This window comes from Aulonocara stuartgranti, assembly GCF_965226115.1.
Source record: "Aulonocara stuartgranti genome assembly, chromosome: 6".
NCBI lineage: Eukaryota > Metazoa > Chordata > Actinopteri > Cichliformes > Cichlidae > Aulonocara > Aulonocara stuartgranti.
The window spans coordinates 18,416,169-18,437,519 of NC_138944.1; the positions used below are offsets into that span (position 1 = coordinate 18,416,169).

General features: G+C 40.9%; 2 protein-coding genes across 9 annotated transcripts in view; one reads left to right on the forward strand and one right to left on the reverse strand.

Annotated features, from left to right (window-relative positions):
- Positions 1–270: 270 nt before the first annotated feature.
- Positions 271–19,672, reverse strand: ecpas (Ecm29 proteasome adaptor and scaffold). 8 transcript variants are annotated; one of them, XM_082537465.1, is made up of 50 exons: positions 19,588–19,672; positions 18,191–18,287; positions 17,336–17,466; positions 16,962–17,078; positions 16,531–16,649; positions 16,259–16,408; positions 15,964–16,141; positions 13,975–14,114; positions 13,670–13,748; positions 13,438–13,557; positions 13,188–13,273; positions 13,016–13,091; positions 12,875–12,924; positions 12,709–12,775; positions 12,442–12,564; positions 12,223–12,326; positions 11,911–12,034; positions 11,737–11,817; positions 11,385–11,601; positions 11,014–11,105; positions 10,700–10,834; positions 10,426–10,597; positions 10,032–10,204; positions 9,754–9,855; positions 9,348–9,486; positions 8,895–9,040; positions 8,605–8,659; positions 8,387–8,501; positions 6,679–6,747; positions 6,396–6,513; positions 6,147–6,314; positions 5,927–6,006; positions 5,667–5,772; positions 5,489–5,536; positions 5,287–5,405; positions 4,905–5,055; positions 4,754–4,819; positions 4,552–4,641; positions 4,340–4,406; positions 4,157–4,248; positions 4,001–4,067; positions 3,681–3,878; positions 3,240–3,451; positions 3,118–3,161; positions 2,841–3,033; positions 2,578–2,734; positions 2,124–2,229; positions 1,948–2,036; positions 1,791–1,862; positions 271–1,117 (listed from the first exon to the last, which is right to left on the reverse strand). In XM_082537465.1, exons 2-50 carry the CDS (start codon positions 18,210–18,212, stop codon positions 978–980), a joined length of 5,565 nt encoding a protein of 1,854 aa, XP_082393591.1. In that variant the 5' UTR covers positions 18,213–18,287; positions 19,588–19,672; the 3' UTR covers positions 271–977. The 8 variants fall into 8 exon arrangements, with proteins under 8 accessions (XP_082393591.1, XP_082393590.1, XP_082393594.1 ...); XM_082537464.1 differs by having other exon boundaries at positions 18,191–18,290; positions 19,588–19,660; XM_082537468.1 differs by lacking the exon at positions 19,588–19,672 and adding an exon at positions 18,727–18,816 and having other exon boundaries at positions 9,363–9,486; positions 18,191–18,290.
- Positions 19,672–21,351, forward strand: part of kdm4c (lysine (K)-specific demethylase 4C) — a 30,645-nt gene continuing 28,965 nt past the window's right edge. Inside the window, 1 exon segment of the mRNA XM_082537472.1 lies at positions 19,672–19,800. The gene's annotated coding sequence lies outside the window, so the exon portion shown is untranslated.

Here is a 21,351-nt window from a genome sequence, read left to right on the forward strand (position 1 = left end):
AACTGTTTTGGATCAAGGTCACATTTACAACCTGCAGGACACTCGGCCCTTGAGACCTGGCGTTCCCCCACCCCTGCCCTAGACATTAGTGACACCATAGCAGGCTGATATCAGCATAAAAAAAAAAAAGCTAATCGTAAGGTGTTTTGCCTTACGAGGAGTTACACTCATTGAGTGCATTTGTTCCTAGTGCCTTCCACTGAGGCTGAAAGCGCTTAAACATGTGGTTTTAATACAGAGCCTATTTGGAATTAAGTGAAGAGTAATTGGTGCAAATTATTAAGGGGATTTTATTTATTCAGGGACAAATTCAAACAACTATAGCATCTCTTTGAAGTTGACAGCAGGTTTTTGTTTTTAAAAGACTTCACAAAATAGCCTTACATCTTGCTCATCCATCAGGCAAAAAACCTTAATTTTTTTTAAGATCCCAAGAGTTCTCCAGTAGCCCCCGTCCTTTCACCACTAAGCAGTGATGGTGTTCACAACCCCTGAAAAGCCCCCCCCCCTCCATCCTTGTCGACTAAGGTGCGCAACCTTCTGTAGTTTCCAATGTTAGGCAAACCCACGACAGCAGTAAAGCTCCCAAAATTGGGGCTACAGGAAAACAGTGTCCACAAACCTAACACACTGGTTTATATATCATTTATCGTCAGCTTACTGTCCATTTAAACAAAAATCTCAACAAGTTACGATAACAGCCTCGCCCTTCAACATGTCACTGAGTGCAGATGTAGAGCAAGGTTTGTTAGTCTCTTCAAGCTTTGCCAGCCATAAACATGAAACAGTCTGCATAAACAGGTGGGAGTCTCTTGGGCAACCCAGCATCGCAGCTCATGGGAATTATTATTATTATAGAGTGGGATATTTGTGAATCTCAGAGCATCAAAGAGGTCGGGGAAGTGTGCTAATGTATGGTCACTGATGAAGAAGGAAAAAAAGAGACACCGATGCTGTATGTTCTTGCCGCTGTGCGCTCAAGGTTGGCTTTGGATGTGTCTGCGCAGCTCCTGGGCCTTATCCCGCAAATCAGGCCTGCTGTCGGACTGCAGCGTCGACAGGGAGCGCTGCAGCTGCTCCCGGCTCTTCACAGACACACAATCCCACTGTTCACTCTCTGTTCATATCAGAGAAAGCACAGAAATATCATCAGTCAATCGATCAAATCTTTATTTCAACATATGAGTAATAAATGTAATCACACATTAAAAAAATCAAAACATGAAATCACTCAAACACAAATATGTACACACGATCTACAATTCTTTAACTACAGCAATCCAAAAGTGTTCCTTTTTATAATATGTAATTATCAATTTTTAATGTATAATACAACCACATCAATTTTTAATACTCTGCTTGATCCATATAGTGCTTTAAGACTACACATGCTCCTCATTGCTGTCTATACTTTTTTTTTTACACTTAGCTCTTCCCTCACCACACAATCTTTCTTTTGTTTAAATTTAGTGACTATTTGTTCATATCAAAGAACATTTGAACTTATTCTTTTCTGTTATGATTCCCTCTAAAAGCTGCTGTAAACTCTGACCTGAACAAAACACGTTCATATCATCTGCAAATAATACAAGTTTCAGGGTGTTTGAGGCTTTACAAATGTCATTTCTGCATATGTGGAACAAGTCTGAACCTTAATTCAGAGCAAACCTCACTACTGTAAAACCTTATGATCAAATGGAGATGCTAGAAAAAGAATAACGCTACATCGCCCAAGAATAAAACTGAAAAACAAAATACATGCTTGTATATAAGCAGGAATCGATATTTACCTCCAGTTCTCTTGACGATCACATCCACGACTGACAGGGCCTCGGTCCTCACAGAGGAGTAACTCTTGTTTTCTGGATAGAAAAGCAGCACAGTTGGGCATGAAACGCATGCGTATAAACTATAAAACAAAGTACCAGGACGTAGTGAAGGGCTTACCTAAAGGATATGTGAGAGCAGCACAGGTCTCTGTGAGAATCTCTGACAATGAATTCAAGTCGTCATTACCCTTTTCTAGCAGCAGTAACCTGCAACGAAAAAACAGCTCAATGCCTTTTAATCATTTTTTTTTCTTCACAGCCAGTCGAACACCTTCTCTTTGTTTCGCTGCTTACCCCTGGAAGTATGCCTTCATAGACTGAAGAACAGCCAGCTGCACTTTCCAGGTGCTCAGCTTAAGCTTCTCGCACATCAGATTGCACACCTCTGCCTGGAAACGTGCTACACACACACACACACACACACACACACACACACACACACACACACACACACACACACACACACACAGTTGAGAACATTACTTGCAGATCTTTCAATCAGCTCAAACACATTTCTTGCCCATTCTGTGGTAAGAAATTTGTGGAAGTTCTGCCAGATAACTTAAAAATCCAAGATACATGTAGTGGCTTATAATACGTCTAAAAAGTAGACAAAGGGAAAGAATGGTGTCAATTAAGGGGACAACATTTTTGAGCTGGTCCTACATTCCCATTTCTTTAAATGCCATATACAATATGTCAAAACAAATTTGGGGTTCAGTTTTGTCTCTTGTGAGAATAAACTTACTCTGAGTCTCGGGCTTTCTTGGCCAACCTTTTCCAAGAGTCTCAAAAGCACAAATAATAGCTTCGGTCTGCAGCTCTTTCTCCTTCACATCTTTATCATCATCGTCGTCGTCGTCTTCCAGTGATCTTGGGGATCCAACACCACTCTCTGGACTGCTCTGTTGTAAAATTATTAAGACAGGTTGAGTTCATTAAAAGACTTTTGCAAAATATGGCATCAATATTTTAATATTCATATTCAAGAGGCAGTAGGGAGGTTTCAACCTTCTTGATTAGAGAGAAAAGGATCTCTGCCATGTCGGCGAAACGGTCCTCCTGGCTGCTGTGGAGCACGTCCCCAGCACAGCGCAGAGAAGCAATTTTGTACACGAGATTCTCCTTACGACATTCCTTCAGCACAACCTCCAACACCTCAGAGATGGTGGGCTGGCCGCTGCAAGGCTTCTGTAGCTCTGTGCTGAAATGGAAGAAGTGTGACAAGAAATGTTGTGATGTACTTGGAAGAAAACATACAAAGAAAAGGCTGTGAGAGACTTTTTACCTGCATTTGGACACTACAGATCCAATGGCTTTCAAAAGCTCCTCCTGGAACAAAAATAGTTTAAAATAGAAAAATAAAATGAACACTTTCTTATTTTCTTCAGGTATATTACATATCATTACCTTGCCAGCCCACGTGCGCCCAGATAGACCCTGCATTAAAGCTGTCAGCACCAAGCCGAGGTGTGGCGCCACCAGTGAGCCTGTCTGTTCCTTGGCAACAGTTGCCATGGCAGCTGCACCCTGAGCCTTCATCTTCCAGGACTGGGACTGCAGCGCTTTCTGTGTGATGGCAATCAGCTCGGTCATGTACAGTCTGATGCCTCCAAAGCTTCCTGATTAGAAAAAAGTTTAAAGAAGTGGAAACAGAATTAAATCTTTATGTCATCACAAAAAGACACCATCACAAATATACAGCACATCTGAAGCTGAAAGGATTCGTTGGTAAAACAGAAACCTTGTAAAACAGGAAGATTTGCTTTGTTTCCTTTATATGTTCAGTGTATTGCAGCAGATTAATCAGTAATGCATAATTTTCATTAATGCTGTCTGGATTTTCCTCACCTGGAACGTTCTCCTGCCACACCTCAGACCACAGCGTGGCATCATGGCTCTCTCCTTTGTCCTCATCAGGACCCGGTGCCTGATGCATGCCCAGGAAAGCCAGTGGCAGGGCCACTCCCGCATGCCCTTTCAGCACATCTGGACTGTAGTGGCTGATTGCATGTACTGTCAGTGCACAGGATGACTTGTACACATTCTCTGGGAGCAAGAAAACACAAAGAGCAGAGTCTGAAAGCTAGCACTGAATTTAGTAAACCAACTTCTTGTGTTTTCAAATATAGAGCAGCTGGGAGAAATATAGACATATTTTACTTTCTCACCTTCTTTCTCCAAGTACCAGGTGTTGAGTTTCAGCAGTAGTTTTTCTACACTGCTGTCTTTTGCTGACTGATGGGAGAAAACAGATGTCCTTATGACTTTAACAAATCATTATTTCTAAATCATCAACAAGATTACTTATCACAATTGCTGCTCACCCTGACCAGGTGTCCCAAAGCAAAGGCATAAGCTTTCTGTACTACAGTGCTTCTGTCATGGATGCCATTCAGCAGGGAGCTCATAAGTTTACCTGAGGAAACAAAAACAGTTATCACAGTTAACACCACACTTCCATCATCCAATACACAAACTAGATGAACAGATTCAAACTTGTCCTGTACCTGAGTGTGGGGTCAGATCCTGTGGACACTGCACTGTGAGGGAAACAATTACACTAGCACAGCCACCCTGTGAGGAGAGACAAAGAGTAGCAGGTAAACACCTTGGTAGAAAAAAAAGAAAAGAAAGGAAAGAGCCACTGTGTGGAAAAAAGGCAAATGTACGAAAGATCGGTATGATGATGCAAAGAAAGCTAAATAACTGTGTTTTTTACCTTGGTGCCCAAACCTACTCCACTCTTAAGCAGCTCACAGAGTCTGGGAACCAGTTCTCCCAGAACAGCAACATCCAGGTGCTGCAGACACTGAATACAAAGACAGCAAAATATATGTCACATGCTTTTGTAACACTTTAAATAAGGCACCTCTTTGTGACACATCTACTTAATTAATTAGTAAGGTTGTTTTGTTTTTTACCATGTTAACAGTCTCCATCATTGGAGAGGATTTGGCAGCACTTAGTCTGGCAGCATCCATGGCACTCTAGAAGTAGAGTAATAATAACTCATGACAACTTTTAATAAACTTATAGGCTTCGATTTTTTATGGAGGCGAGTGCTGAGGTTACCTTTTCCTGCTCTGTGGCTCGGAGACTCAGGTAGTTGAGGACCTGAGGCTCCAGAGTGCTGAGGGACTCCAACAGAGCTGGGATTAACCGGGAAGCATGGGGCCTTAGTCTGGCACCGGCAGTCTTACTGATCTTCACCAGGGTCTGGATACTGATTTGGAAAAAAAGAGATTGTTGAGAGAACAGAACACACAATTATACAGCAAAAAATTACGACCTGGTAACGTGATGACCGAATGATGAATTAAAGTTAGCATCGTGCCATGTTGGAAAAGCGGAAAGGTACTACTACTAAAACATTTTACTAGAATTAAAACTAGAATTAAAGCACAAGTTTACATTAAAAGACTGCCACAGAGGAAAAACCAAACCAAGATATTACCTGAGTGAGCGAACCTCTGCGACATTGCTAACAATGCCTTTTTCCAGTAGGGTGGGTAAAATCACCGCCACAGTTCTCTGGGCTCCAGAGCCTGTAGACTCACACATACGGGTGCACACCTGGAGAGAGAAAAGGTACTCAGACAAGCACACATGTACACACAAACACATACACAGGCCAAAGTTGTGGCAAACAGCTTTACCTTACTGAGTGTTTTCAGTGTTAGGTCTGCAGCCTTCCTCACAGACTCCTAAACAGAAATTTTTTTTACTTTGTAATAATGTACATTTTATTTTTTTTGTTATGCATCAGTGAACGAATTCAAACCTTTGTGCCACATCAATGAAAGAAACACTGATCTCTGATCACTTCCTTCCTACCTTGATGTCATCAAGGACTCTAAACAGGGTCTCCCATATTTCTGCCAGGTGATCAATAAGGTCATCAGCCTGACGGCCTCGAATCAGGTCATTTAAGGCCAGGCAGCTGAAAGAAAAATTCACATAAACGTTTAGCCTTTAAATCTTATTCTAAACAAACTGCAAACATTATTAACAAAGCATCCATTCTAATGCAAGTTAACAAAGTCAAAAGCCAAGGCTGATGATCTTATTTTTTTTTAATATAAGTGTACATGCACCTGGACTCTCGCACTCGCCAGGCGTTGTTGGTCAAATTAGAAATCACATCCTGAAGGATCTCTTTGAGATACTTATCCACCTGTAATAAATCAGAACAAGCAAGCAAGCAGGCACATGTAACTAAACAACTATGTCTACAACCATTTTTTTTCTAAAGACAAATAATGTTTTGTAGTTTGTTTTTTTAATGGATGCAAATGTACAACAATCAGCTCTTACCAGGGTCTTATCAGTGACCAAAGCATCCCAGATGCTTGTCATGGCCTGGCGAATGCTAAGGTTGGGATCAAACTGGTAGCGGTACAGACGAGGAATTATCTGAGGCAGGAATGGAGCCAGCTGTTCCCCGGCTTTAGCTGCGATCATGTGGAAACCAAAAGCTGCTCCCTGAAAGGAGGATAGGCATGATCAGGTTGGAAGGGGCATGGATGTCACGGATGTAAAAACTGGTGAATACAAACATGATACCTTGCGAGAGTTCCACATGGCATGATGATTGGCTAGGTTCATAAATTTGTACACAAGATCTGGTTGGTTCAGGTCGCTGGCCAATGAACACAGCTCCTTGTATGTGGACAAACCGTGACTGCCAGAAACCATGAATACAGATTATGTACAGAAGTAGGCCAAGAAGGGTGAATGTGTGCAAACTGAGCACAAAGATTAAATACATTTTAAAAAGCATGAATATATTTATTACACTTTCACTGAAATAGGAGCTAAAAATGCCAGTAGAGGTGATATGCCTTACCCATCAGGTGTTTTCCCCAAACCTTCTCCTTGGAACACCTCTGTATCCCCTGAGACTGCATGTCTCACTCTGTTTACAAAAAAAAATAAATAATGATTTAACAATTAGCCCAATGCAAGACACGATTGTAAGCTTGTTACAATCTTTGTCCTTCTTCAGTTTAACACTGGTTTCAATCACAATTTCAAGTTTCCCTGACAAACCACTGGAGACCAACAAACCTGCCTGGATCGAGCACAACTTTAGGTGGAAACTGAAGGACACCCACAACAATATATTGCTTTTGTTCTATTTTTAAAAGCGCAAAATTTGACAGAAGCTCGATGCATGTGTTCATCCTGCCCATGGTGCACATTAGCTAATCATTAGTCCTCCCACAGTGCTTAATGGACCATTTAAATTATTTATTTTTAGACTTCTTTTTTAAACATTTTGTGAATCCACTGCTTTATGATCCAAGTCGAGTCAGTCAGCTCTGTGAAACAGATACATTCAGAGGTCTTAACCCTTTAAGACCTACCATAGAACAAAGCCCGCCAGAGCTTATATTATATTTTTACATGCTGTGGAGCCATTTTTGGGAGCATTTCAAGTTGCTATACATCATTACAACCATTACAGCCTAAATTTTAATAATATGTATGCATTAAGTGCATAGTAATTACATAAATTGTAAAAAAGTGCAATAAACTACAAAAAAATTGAAAATCGTTTTGTTTTTTTTTTAACATATATTTCTAGTTAGAGAAATTTAAGAGGCTTATCCCTCAAAACTGTAAATACAGAAAAGTTGCACAAAATAGTTTCCTAACACAGGAAATTTATTTTGAGTGTCTTCATAGTTTTATTTTTGAAAAACACCAATTTTTATACACTGCAGAAAAAACGAAAATAAATATTATAGTGCAAAAACAGCATATATATCAAAATAAAATATTTCCAGCAGTGCAATATGAGTCCTAAGCATCCCAGAAACAACACAGAAAGTCATAAAGTCAAACATAACTTTTAAAAACACCAGTATAGGCTCATGAGGCCCTGACGGTAATAAAAACTACATTTCCGCAAAAATTACGTCACTTCCGGTTTCGGGCAGGTCATGGCGGACATGCGATAGTTCGCGCTGACGTCTATTCCAACGTAGGAAGTGTTATGAACAGCTGATCGGATCGGCAAGGCGTGTTTCTGGAATATTATGTTTTTGTTGCTGCAAGCGCTTTGTATGCAGTTTTTGCAAAGCTTTATGTGGAAGGAAACTGTGACCGAGGACAAGCTGATGGCATAAGATGTAAGTACAACTCCTCCAGTTTCATATGCAAAAAAAAATTATTGCGCTAGCTCACATGGTTGCAGAGCTACCGGGATTTTAAAGTAGTTGCACAAAACGGAGCGTGCCCGCTCCGATCGGTTTTAAAGGGTTAACCCAGGAAACTGAGCAGCATCTTTGTGAGTCCATAATATTCCATTCCCATTTCTTCTAATTTTTTATTCTTTACACAAACTTATCAACACTTGCAGTAAAAAAAATAAAATTAACTGTATCTTTAGACCATTTTAGCTTTCAGCTGGGTATGTGGAGGACCTCATTCAACATGCACTACGGTCTAACAGTTTGTTTCAAAACAATAAACCTGTTTCTAGATTTTTCCCTCATTCATGCACAAGCTTGAAGCTGTTGAATCTGTACTCAACCCAACCATCCACTCACCTTTTACCAGTCATGAGCGTTTCAACAAGAGTGGACACCAGTTCCTGCTGGTCACCCTCTCCCCCCATCTCATAGACCAGACCAAGGCCTTTAGATGCCACATCCTGACTCAACTCTGAATGAAAGAGGAAGAGTGAAGCGTGAGGAAGTGCACAGGCACAAAGCTAGCAAGTAATGAGCTGATCAAACAGTTCACTTAGACTTGACTCTGATCTTACCGTCAGGGTCTGAGAGAACAGAGATAAAGGCCCCCTGAATCTCTTTCAAATGTGACTGTAAGAGTTAAAGAAGAGAAACAAAATTACGGGTATTTGACATACGTGCATAAAGAAATTAAATTTGCACACTAAAGACTTTGGCACATGAATATTTTTCCCAGAAAGGTACAATTTCACATTTCAAACATCTGATATGTTTTCTACGGTCTCACAAGATCTGCAAATCATTGCATTCTGTTTTTAATTTACATTTCACCCCGAGTCTCAATTTTGGGGTTAAAAATACACACCGTAATCTCCTTGTGCTGGCTGAGCTTCTTGACAAGGGAAAGCAGCCAGATGCAGGCTGCCTGCCGGACGTGGGGGTTCTGGCTGGTTATATACTTGGTCAGGATGGCGTTAAGGACCCAGGGAACCACATCATTGTTTTTTACATCTGTCAGCAGAAAGGAAAAAGTGGAAATTAAAACTTTTGTGGATAAAACATTCAGCTTTTAGATAAAAATGGACTGCTGCAGGTGAATTTATGCTCAGAAAATTCAAAATAATGTCAGACAGAAAAGATAACCATGGATTTCATTAGGACGACTGCTGGTATAAAGCTGAATATGGTCATGCAGAGTCGACAGTAAGCGTGCCACTATACTGGAGAACCAAATCAGAGTAGTGTGAACTTCAGAAATGGCAAAATTCATTAACAGATAAAAAAAAAATGTTAAAAGCACAATACAAGCTGGGACTACATTTTAGAAATGTACTCTGTGGTGGAGTGTAATGGTCCTCGGTGCAGGTCCATGGATCTCTGGCAGCTCCAGAACTGGTCCCTACTGCACCACTTGTTATGGCCTCTCCTACTGTGAATTGTAGCTCCACCTGCTTGGCCTTGGAAAGATTGAGAATGTAAAAAAAACAAACTTGAGTACTGCTGCCAGCAACGAGTTGTTAAGCCGAGTGACAGCTCAAGTAGAAATGTTTAGAGACAATACCAGCATATCTGTGCAAAAATAACCACCTCAATACAGCCCGATTCATTACCCTGACCTCAAAAAGTAAAATGTTAAAAAACAAACAAACCTTAAGCTACCAATTACACCTGTTCATTTGAACCTAGTCTTTTAAAAATGTACTATCCATCAGTATGTTTCATACCTCTACAGAGTCCATAAGTCCCTGCAGCAGCTTCTTCTGATGAGGGAAATCTTCATCTCCCACTGGCAGATAACCCAAGGTCATGATGGCTCGTTCCTTCATCTGGAACAAAGACACAAACATGATGATCAAGATAAAAAAGTAGGCAAGAAAATCTAAGGACCCGACATATCATTAATTTATACAGTGCAAATAAACCACTGATATAATGTGTGCCAGTAACGATCACTGGAAAGTGCCTCTCAGTAGCCATTTTTTCGATTAGATTTCTAGAATACCTTTGTACTCTCCTTGCCAGAGGGAATGCGGGCCAGCAGGTTTTCTACAACAGAGAGTTTAGTCAAGCCCTCTCCCTCTGCAGGGATCAGCAGGTGGCCATTACGCCCAATTTCCCCCAGAGCTGTACAGGCTGCTATAGCCAGCATTGCACTGCTGTTGTCCAGGAAGGAACCTTGACGAACATGAACAAAAATGGATCAAACAGCATACAAAGAAGCGAATCATTATTTATGATATAAACTTTAAAACTGTCAACTAAAAACTAAGGAATTAAAAAAAAAATACTGTATAATCATTACAGTATAGGCAAAATAAAATTTAGCATCAGTTTTTGGTACTCTAACAGTTACCAAATCAGTAAATGAATGAAGCTGATGTGAAATAATTACATACCAATTGTCTTTGTTGCCATGGCAGCAAGTTCATCATCTTCCTGGGAAGAGATGTTCATTTGCTGCCCCATGTTTTCTGTCGAATCAATGGATATGGCAGCTTTTTTCCTGCTCATGTTCCTTCCGACCATATAGCCAAGAGCCAAGATGGCACCATGCTGAGTTTCAGGGCTCTGTGATTTGACAAAGCAAGTAAACATTAATGCAAGGTAAATTTTCACAGCTATAAAATAAATGAAGCTACGAACGGCTGTGTAGCAACAAAGTGGCATTACGTGGTTGTCTTTGGTGATTTTGACGAGGTTCTGCACGGCCTTCTGCAACTCGTTGCCAGTCATAGTCGAAACCACAACAGCATACAGCTGGGCTGCCAGCTCCCTCATGTCCTCCTTGTTTGTGTTCATCAGACTCTGGGGGGGAAAAAAAACATCTGCTATTACAGCGATGAGATCTGTAAAATGTGCACTAGGCTGATGGTTTTACAATATCACAACACAGCTGAGCAGCTGGATTATCTGGTATCTGTCTCATTTGTGAAATAGTAAATACCCATATTGGCACTAACATCCCACATATTTATGATACTCACTTTAATCCAGTCGATTTTATCAGCAAATCTGGGAGCCAGTTTCTCCGGGCACACAGACACAACCTCCAGTAAACAGTACATGACAGGGATTCCTGTTAAGAGATTATTACATTAAGTACAATTTCCTGACAAACATAAATACCTGGAAATGTACATGGATTCTTAAAGGAACACAACTTATTTACATGAAGCACAAACTGAATTTTGCAGTCTTTTATCAAAGAGACAGTCTTCTTGAACAGAAGATACTTGCAATTTTTAAGAGTCAAGAGATTTTTTGGTTACTTAAATATTCACTGCACATTTTCAGAGCAAAAAAAAAAAAAGTTCCAAAAACTGCTTGATTGTTTAATAACTAAGTGCTTCCTCACCTCCTACAGCAGAGAGCAGCTGCTGCAGAAGATCCATGTAGACATGTACAGGATTTGCTTCAGAGCCCTTTGACCCTGAGGGCTGAGAGTCAGAAAACAGCAGCGTGTGGACATAGCGGCCAATGGCAGGGGCATCATCCTGCATGTCTGACAAGCGTGTGGACATGGGCATGGCCCCGGCACTGTGGGCTAAACACATCCTCAGGTAGAGCATGATCTGGGACAACAGGAAACGGAAATGAGACGGATTAGAAGACAAGCATCTAGCACAGGTATAAGAGGTATAAGACTATAAGATGGGCCAGTGTCACGATTAATAGATGCCGTGAGGTCATAACAAATTCATATTTACCTCGCCAAATGCAGAGGGGTTGAAAGGAATTGTGGAAGTTCCCACAATGTACTTAGCTGGAGTCTTGATTCGCTGAGCGGCCTAATAAAGACAAAAGTGCAGAGATTTAAGATTTAAAACGTCTTAGTAAAAACACCATCATGAGAAACTTGGAGAACATGCTCAGAGCCTCACTTTCTCCTGGATATAAGCCACCATATCAGGAAAGGAGGGCATAGGTTTTGGTCCCTCCTTCTCTGAGCTCTTGGTATGGAAAGCCCTCAGCACCCTCTGGGCCTCCCCAGACACCTCTTCTCTTCTACAACACAGAAAAATAAGACACTTCAAGCTTTTCTGCAGGTAAGTACACCTAGGACACATTTTAGTTTAAGCTCAAAGCTTCTTCTTTGTACTATCAATAATTTCATGACCCAGTAAAATGTTTACTGTGTGTTCTTGTCATTTATTTACCACCACACGAAAGATTACTGTGTTTTTCAAACTTACGGGTCTCCAGCAGCCAGCAGCAGTAGGTATCTTGATGGCACATGATCAGGAGCAAAGACCGTGCTGGCAAACTTCATGGCCACCTGGCGAACCTGCACCTCCGGCTGTTACAAAACAAAACAAAAAACAACAAAGAACTATACGAGTGTTTGATTTGCCTCATTTCTACTTATTAAACCCACCAAGATTAAAGTTTATTCTACCAGTTCTGCCTCTCACCTTTCCAATATATGCAGCCACCAGGGCCTCCATTAGGTTGAGCAGTGCTCCTTGGAGGTTAGCGTAAGCTCCAACCATCATAGACAAAGCCTCCTGAATAGCTAGACGGACATCAGCTTCTTCCTGAAGAGGAATTTTAGAAATTTCAATACCAGATGCACAAGAATAGAGTTTAAGGCAATAATTTTATATGGACTGTGAGTGCCAATATCTTGTAATGCATTAGTTGCTTGGTACTCAGTTTTCACTGCAACGTCTTTCCCCTACCTTACACATGGACTCAAAGAACTGCTGCACAAGTGCAATGTCCTTTGTGAAGAGCTGAGGCATACGACTAGAACAGAGGACCGGGATATTTTGTATTACATCATTTGAAATACAATGCAAAACTGGAAATGTTTAAATAAAGAAATAGTTCATTATTTCCTTATACCTTGACAGCTTTCCAACAGCAGAGTAAGCAACACACAGTAACTTAGGATCCTGCAAAGACAAGTGTTTCCCAGTAAGTATATTTCAAATTAAAGTGCGCGACCCTGTATGAACTTCACATTATTTATGTCTTGCATTTTACCTCCTTGTATTCATTGATGAGCTTGGTAAGACCATTAAGCAACATTAGCCCTAAAGGCTTATTAGTGTCAGGGCATCTAATGAAAAATCAGAGAGACAGAATCAGCTTTTAATTACTTGAAACACACTGATGAAGACAGATGTATCTGTAGGAAGACGAAGAAAAGACTTACACCATGCAGATATGATGGACAAACTGTAGGGTGAGAGACAGCAGTTTGTTGTTTGTGCTGGCCCCAAACAGACCGTCATAAACAACCTACAGAGGACAGAAAGCAAACTAGTGAGAAAATCTGGAAAGTTTACTGTTTTGCATGGCAGTACCTGAAAAATACCCATATATCAGAGTTATCTGGATATACTAAAACAAACTTCACACTGAATAAAAAAAGAAAACATGGCCAGAAGCATCACAGATCGTACCTGGATATTAGCTGGAAAGCACTCTGCAGCCAGACGTGAGCGTAGAAGATGCGGCAGGATCTTCAGCTTAACTCTTGTGCTTACTGGCTCATGTTTCAGCTCTTGCTTCATGCCGCCCCCCTACAGTATACATATAAAGGGATTTTACATTTCTACGGGTCAAGAAAATACTTATGTTCACAGGTTATGTTAAAAAAAAGAGAGTTTAAATGTTGAGTTTGAGTTGACAAACCTTTGTTTTAAGAGGGACATCCCCCAGATACACTTTGAACATCTTGTTGATAATTAGAGGATTGTTCCAGTCGATGATGCTGAAACATTACAAAACAAGTGCATTACTAATGATAGGAATGACAGTTTGACAGTTTATTCAGCTCCTCAGAAATACTTGAAAAAGTCTGACTTTTTAAAAATTATTTTTACAAAATCTAGGAAACTGTTAAGTTGTATAAACTACCGGACAAAAGGAGCACTTAAAAGTGGAGGACTTGGTGATGCAAATACAAACACAGACATAAATCAAGTTTCATGGCCTACCTTTGTTTGCTCTTCAGCTCCAGATCAGCTGCAGTGGCCACACTGTGTCTGGTGTCACTTGACGCCACCACCAGGTGGACCACCGTCTCCACTTCTGGGACTTGCTTTGCCTCAATGAACTTCACTATTCCCAGTTTACACTGTTGGAACCAAGTACACAACAAGGAACTATTTAGTCATAGTAAACATGCCACATGGTGCTTCACCGTCCACATTTATATTAAAAAATATACATTACAGAAGAAATTGCTCTGAAGAAATTATACCAAACAGTCAAATTAGGGGTGAAGGTGGAAAATTTATAGACATAACTGATTCTAACCTGAATGTTTAGAAGCTATTCAAAGATTTGCCTTACAAAAAACCCCCCTCCATATCAGTGTTTCCCGCAGATTTGAATATTTTTGTGCCGATAACCTGTATGCATCCACAAGCGGAGGCACAAGCACTGCATGTGTACAGCAATAATCATCTCCAGTTACTCTTTACGCCTGCAGATGGACTTCAAATGCACAGTGCTGAACTGCAGCTGGTCGTTTTTGTCATTCTCTGCATCATCTGTGATCTCAGTATAGTTATCCACCTACTGCATGTTTTGATGAACATGAAACTCAGTTACAATGAAACCCAGGGATTGTCTTTGTTAACTGCAGTGCACAATGGTATAGTTGGGCACTATTCCAATGAATGACAGTGAATGATATTCAGGATTGTCATTAAAGTCACCTGACTAGCAAAAGACTGGGATGGCCTAGATTAGTTGGTAAACAACTGAACTTTCAAAACATTGGCAAGGGGGACCAAATCTACCAAATCAACAGGACATTGAGCTATCCACACAGACAGACAAAAACAATACAGGTGCAAGATACACAAAATTCACGGTTCGGTTCGATACTTTGGTGTCACGGTTCAATATTTTTTCGATACAAAAAAAATGTTCATGCCTTTTTAATTTGTCATTTATTAAAATTATAAATATATATTTTAACTCAAAAGTACAGTTTTTAAACTTAATGTTGCTGAAACAACAAAATAAATCTATCTGATTGAGGAATCACTCATCTTTGGAAAAGAGAGTTTATTACAGAGAAATGGCTCTTTCCAAAATAAAAGCTATACTATACGCTTCTTCTGGGCTATATTCTCAGCAGCATATTAAACATATCAGGTCCCCATAAGGAGAATCATGTGCTAACGGCTGTCTAAATGACTCGGGTAAAGTTTGTAGCATGCATGCTTGTTGTTTTTGTCTGCTTCCACTTGTCTTTGCACTAGGATGATGTCGGCGTAAATGTGCAGTCATATTTGTTGTGTTCCCACTAGTGCTGTCAGCGTTAATCTCGTTAAAATGACATTAACGCCATAACGCGGCAAATCTCCGTTAACGAGTTACCGCGGATCGCCCCCCGTGCGTGGGGCTGGACGGCGTCAACACGTTAACGAGCTAACTGCGCTAACGCACTAGTTCCCACAAATTGAGCATTGCTTGGCACATCTGACATACTGTTTTACTTTTGTTTTCATGTGAAGCTTACCATCAAGGTCATGCTTCACATGAAAACCAAGATAGTTCCAAACGCCAGATCTGAATGAGGGTGGGGGAGGTTCAATTTCAGGTAGCGTTGAGGCAGTTGCCATGTTGCAAGCTTAGCTTCTGTCTTGCTAGCTTGCGTTGCGCTCAGTGGAACTGCACTCAACAGTGCAGCCTAGGCAGAGTAGTCGAACGCAGATCCACTGAAGAAAAGTTGATAAAATAAATAAAAAATGTTGTATTGTTCGATACATATGCGTACCGAACCAAAAGCACTGTATCGAACGGTTCAATATCTATACGAGTATCGTTGCACCCCTAAAAAACAAGTCACCAAACATACTCAGATGGGCATAAATATACTTGGCCGGCCTGCCCAAACACTGAGCATATTACCTTTCCAAACAGATAAACATATAAAGCCAGTTCTCATCCTCCCAGTTCAGTTTGTATACCTGCTCCAGCTGTTCAGCATTCCACTGGGCTTCTCCAATCACCCTCTTGGCAGCATAAACACTCATCCCTGGAGGAGGCTGTGGGAGACCCTGACTACTCGCAGCCACTGTCCCATCTCCAGAAGTACCCTGGGAGGAGGAGGGAGCGGGGCGAGTTGGAGATTCATTCAGCACAAACCTAGGAGGAGAAGGACACTACAGGTCAACAATTTGTGGTAAAAATACTTCTCGCAAGGAATTAATTTCACCAGAGGTAGGTCTGCAACCCTTATTCGCTTATGAATCGTCAACTCACCCATAAGGCATCAGTAAAACATCTAACATGAACTCCAACAGCAGGTGCATTGTCTTTGGCCGCTCAGTTAGGTTAAACAGAGAAGCACTCTTGGAGGTGTCAGTAGGATACTTTATGTGGTAAAGAGTAGGGATCAGCAGGTGCATCAGACTAAGAGAGAACATAGAGTATAGACAAATTAAATTAAAAATAATAAGCTGATATCTCAAGATTGCTTAACACACATGTCACACAACCATATCCAAAATGGGTGTTTGGATACATCCCCTTACCTGTCCTGCTGTGGCTGTGGTTTTCCTTCCATGGCAGTGATGAGGGTCGGGGCTAGCTCACACTGTTTTACCACCTCCAGACGAGGGTAGCCCATTTTAATGTAGATGATGGTGAAATTCTGCGTATAAATGTGACCGTCAAAACTCTGCTCTCAATAATAGGCCAATTTTTAAAAACACAAGTCAATCTAGGATCACTAACTAGATTTTAAAAAAAACCCCACATAAACGTCAATTCAATCATGTGTATTAAATTGTGTTTTTAAAACAAAACAAAACAAAGGGACAAAAACACTGATCTGATTAAATCCCATGTGGTAACTGTGTGATACCTTACCAACGATGTTCATTGGCCCATAAGGCAATCACGCCCACAAGGCAAACACGAGATCCTCCACTATATGGCAAACATCCTAATATGAGATTCTTACCGTAACGAAAGAGGCAGCTGCAGGGTCTTGGTACTGCACAAGCAAAGTTTCTACTGGAAGTTGAATCTTAGGCCGGCTTTTTATCCTCTTATTCAGGTGGACCAACAACTCCATTACCTAGCAGAGAATACGCAGTTTCCACATTTTATTATGTAGTTAAATAAGACAGATGCATAAACAAAGTAAAAGGGATCTAAGCCCCTTGAAGAACCTTTGCATCTAGAGAACTGAGTCTATATCTCTGCTATACCTTCAAATAATTTTTTTCTGGGCTGAACTTTGAAGTAATGATACTGCAGTTTATAAACACATCTCCCTTGTAATGCAGTCATTATAATCTCTTAAGTAACAGAGACAGGCTACACCCTTCTTACTTTCTTCCGCACCCCCTCTTGAACGCTGGAGAGCTTGAGGAGAACAGGGGGTAGGAACTTGGAGATAATGTCCTGCAGCTGTTCATCTGTCTCTGCATGGCCCAGGCGAAGGAACACACGTTCCAGTTGATCTGTCAAAAATACATATAACACCCTTGTTAACTCATTTTCCAGGCGGTATTTGTCACACGCTAATTATTGGCCCCATCATGGCTAATTTCGCAATATCTTTCTACTCAAGTATCTCACCCAGTAGTAAGGTATCTGCAACACAAAGACTACGACCTTCAGTTTAACATAGAGCAACATGCATGCTTAAAACGGTCTCACGGGCATGGTGCTGCAGTTCTGCTGATAAGTTCGTCCTGTCAGCTGCTGTGCTGGTGCGACCATCACCCAGCCCTGCCTTCCTTCTCCTGGCATGGCTCACCAAGCACCCAGCTAGCTACAACAACTGACAAGACTATTCACGCATTTGATCGTTTCTGTATTATTCAACTAGCTTTTCACTTAAGGTCACATCCTGCAGGTCAAATCCCCAATACCCCGAATATCCTAGCAGTTACTGCGCACTTTCAAAGTTTCATAAATGGATATATATTAATAGCCTACGTGATAGTTTCTTTTTGACCATGACTGGGCAAACGGCCTCCTGACGATAGCATTCTGGTTAGCTTAGTAGCTAGCTATCGCACCTACCCCTGGTTTTTAACTACAAGAAGCTTTAGCGTTACACCAAAAAAACACCCCAATTGTCAGGGCGGATCAGGCATTTTCCTGGATACGTTTTTAGAAACCACGAGTGCGACATTTGACAAAATATATGAATCGCCAATAACCCAAAAAGAAACTTACTGAGTTCATCCTGGGCAGCCATGTTTGCAGAAAGTCAATCAGCGACCCCCACAGTTTAGAGAGTGTTACTGCATCCACCGACGCCACTCCTAAGCCACTGCTTCATCACCCCAGACACCAAAAATTATTAAATGACACACAAGGAATCACAAGGAAGTTTTGTACATTTAAATTGTGCAGCACAGATCCTACATGCTCTTATTCTACAGGCTCTCACGACAAATACAACTAGATAGATAGATAGATAGATAGATAGATAGATAGATAGATAGATAGATAGATAGATAGATAGATAGATAGATAGATAGATAGATAGATAGATAGATATTATTAGTATTAATTTTCCAGATTTTATTGATTAGATTGGGGACAGGTAGTACTTCAATCTTCTTCCCTTCTTCTGCTCCTCCCATCAGCTGCTCATTTGACTCAGTATCGCCCTATCACTGGCATTCTTTTCTGTCACACCAACTGTCTGCATGTCCCCTTCATTACATTCATGAATCTTCTCTGTGGTCTTCCTTTTTTCCTCCTACCTGGCACCTTGTTATTCGGCATCCTTTGTCAAATATATTGCTCCTCTGCACATGTCCTCTCTGACTTTGTCTCCAAACTGCTCAACTTGAGTTGTCCTTCTGATCTACTCACTTCCATTGAAATGCTTAACCTCTTTAGCTCCACCCATCTCTTTTTTTGTCAGCACCATCATCTCCAAACCATACATCATAGCATGTCTCACATTTCATCCATCAGCTCCTCCTTCCATCGTCCTAGCACACTCATTAGCAGCTCTGTCCTTAATCACGCTAACCAGCTTCTTTGCCAGTCAACCTGTACAAGTTCTCTATTCTTTAGTGTCCAGCCTTGCATACAACTCACTATAAGCTGTGTCCTTTGCTTTTGTTCCAGTACTGCTGCCCCTTTTTTCTTTGTCATCCTCTTCCTTCAAATGCGTTCTTGTACCTTTTCCTTCCACCACCAAAATCTCATTGTCTACTCTCCTCAGTCCAGGGGATACACGAAATAACTTTTTTTTGTACAATTATTCATAAATGACTAATTCCGTACTAATTCTGGAGCATTAAATCCCAACCTAACAAACCTCTCACAACCAGGCAACCCAAAACTTATTTTCATCAGATGCCTAAAAGAGCCTCGGCTAAGTTAAGCTACTATTAAAAAATCCTTTGGGATTTAACTTAAGCTTAATTGTTTTAGCCCTTGATATTACAAATTGCACAATTAACTCCAGATTTTTTTTAAATTTATTTATAGCTTTAAAAACAAAAATAACTTTCACCTCTGGGCCTCAAGGTACAGCTATAGAAATGACAAAATATTAGACCAGCACTTTTTGACTTTTTAGCGCTGGGGATGCAGGTGCACTTACTACCTACGTCTCTGGCTGCGTTCCAGTTGACGGGCTCGCCTCCCGATCCGCAGATCTCACAGCGCCTGGATAGGTTACTGCACCACGGCCGTGCCTGTGGAGGCGGTGTGGGACACCGCCGTTCTGCACGGCACGAATCAGCAGCAGCTGTCATGTGAATCAGCTGTACGAACAAGGAAGGGGATAAACAACAACACGACCCGAGTCTTTCTAAATCAAGGTAAAACAAAACAAAACAAAACCCTGTACACTTTAATGCGGACATGATGTGAAATACCGGCGAAAATTGTGCAGAGGAAGCTAGCTTTGCGCCAGTTTGTGTGAAAGCAGGGTGCATTTCGTGACTCCTGTGCAGAATTAGCCGAGCTATCAACAGCTAAGCGTTAGCACTGCCACAAACACAAGTTGGCACGCTCTCATGCCACTGGACTTCTCGCGGTGTATGTTTTGGCTTTGTTTGTTGGTCTGTTGCTAAACTTGCATAACACATAACAGTAGAGAAGTGCTAGATGAAATGTTCTGCACTACATAAAGTGGCGAAGGGGGTAGCTACAGGCCTGTGTGCAGCCTTCTTGTGAGGGGCATTTAAATCTCATTGACTCGTGCAGTAAGAAGTTAGCTAACGCGATAGGTGGCTTAACTTAACACTTTGTAATGCTTTGCCCTCTCTAACTGTTAGCACCAAATACTGTTGAGCCGCAATGCCCCACGAGCACACATTAAATTAAAGCCGGTGGGTATCATTTAAATATAAGCGAGCTAGTCAGCCGAGCTAGCAAGCTGCGCTGTTTGTTCAGCCATTATTTGGCATCCTAACAAAACGTAGGCTAGTTGGCTAGTTAGCTTGTTGGCAGACAACAAAGATCAGCAAAGCCAGAAGCGTTCATGCAGTGTTATTAATACGTAAGTACAATTCTGCTGTGATTTAATGGAGATATTTATCCCTATATATATATATATATATATATATATATATATTATGCCAGACAGAGGTTATGCAGGGTTTTAAAACGATTGTTTTAACACCCCGACAAAGAGTAAGGATGTAAACATTGTGCTTAAGCATTTTTTAACTCCCCTCCCAGAAAACTTGCTCCAGCCTGTGATTGCCTATTACATAATTAGGTTGCATACCACTAATTGGGTCGCATATAATGTAGATTGCAGTGAAGTAGCCTTATAAAGAAGTATAAGGCCAAACAAACACAACAGCTTCACCCGTTGATCCTTTGTCTGGATACACAGGAACCTCAGAGTTGGGAGTGGGATGGGTGGAAGGGACAAAAATCTGAAAAGGGTTGTTGGCATGAGCAAAAGGATCACTAGATCACATCCACAGTTGTCGAATCTCTATCTCCATCTAGTGGCGAACCTGTCGGTTACACGCAAGTCAGTTACCCTGCTAATGAGCACAAGATCTTCTAGTAATGCGATTTGTATTTTTTGCAATCGTCAGAAAAACTAAAGAATTTCTAACATTATAACTATAGTGAAGCTGTTTGAAATTATATATCATTGTGATGAGTGTGGAAAAAGTGAAATAGGAGGTGAACAATTGTTAAATGGCATTTTGCATTGTATTTTGCATTTGTAACAAGACTTGGTGCTGGGGGTGCAAAACCATCTGTCCTCTTGTTGCGCCACTCTTGAAATTCACTCTAAATAACTAACTAATACCCTGCATTTTCACTAACCATAGACAGTATAGGGGTAAAGTATTTTGACATACTTTTTATGTGAATTTTAAAATTCATACAAAATTCACATTAAT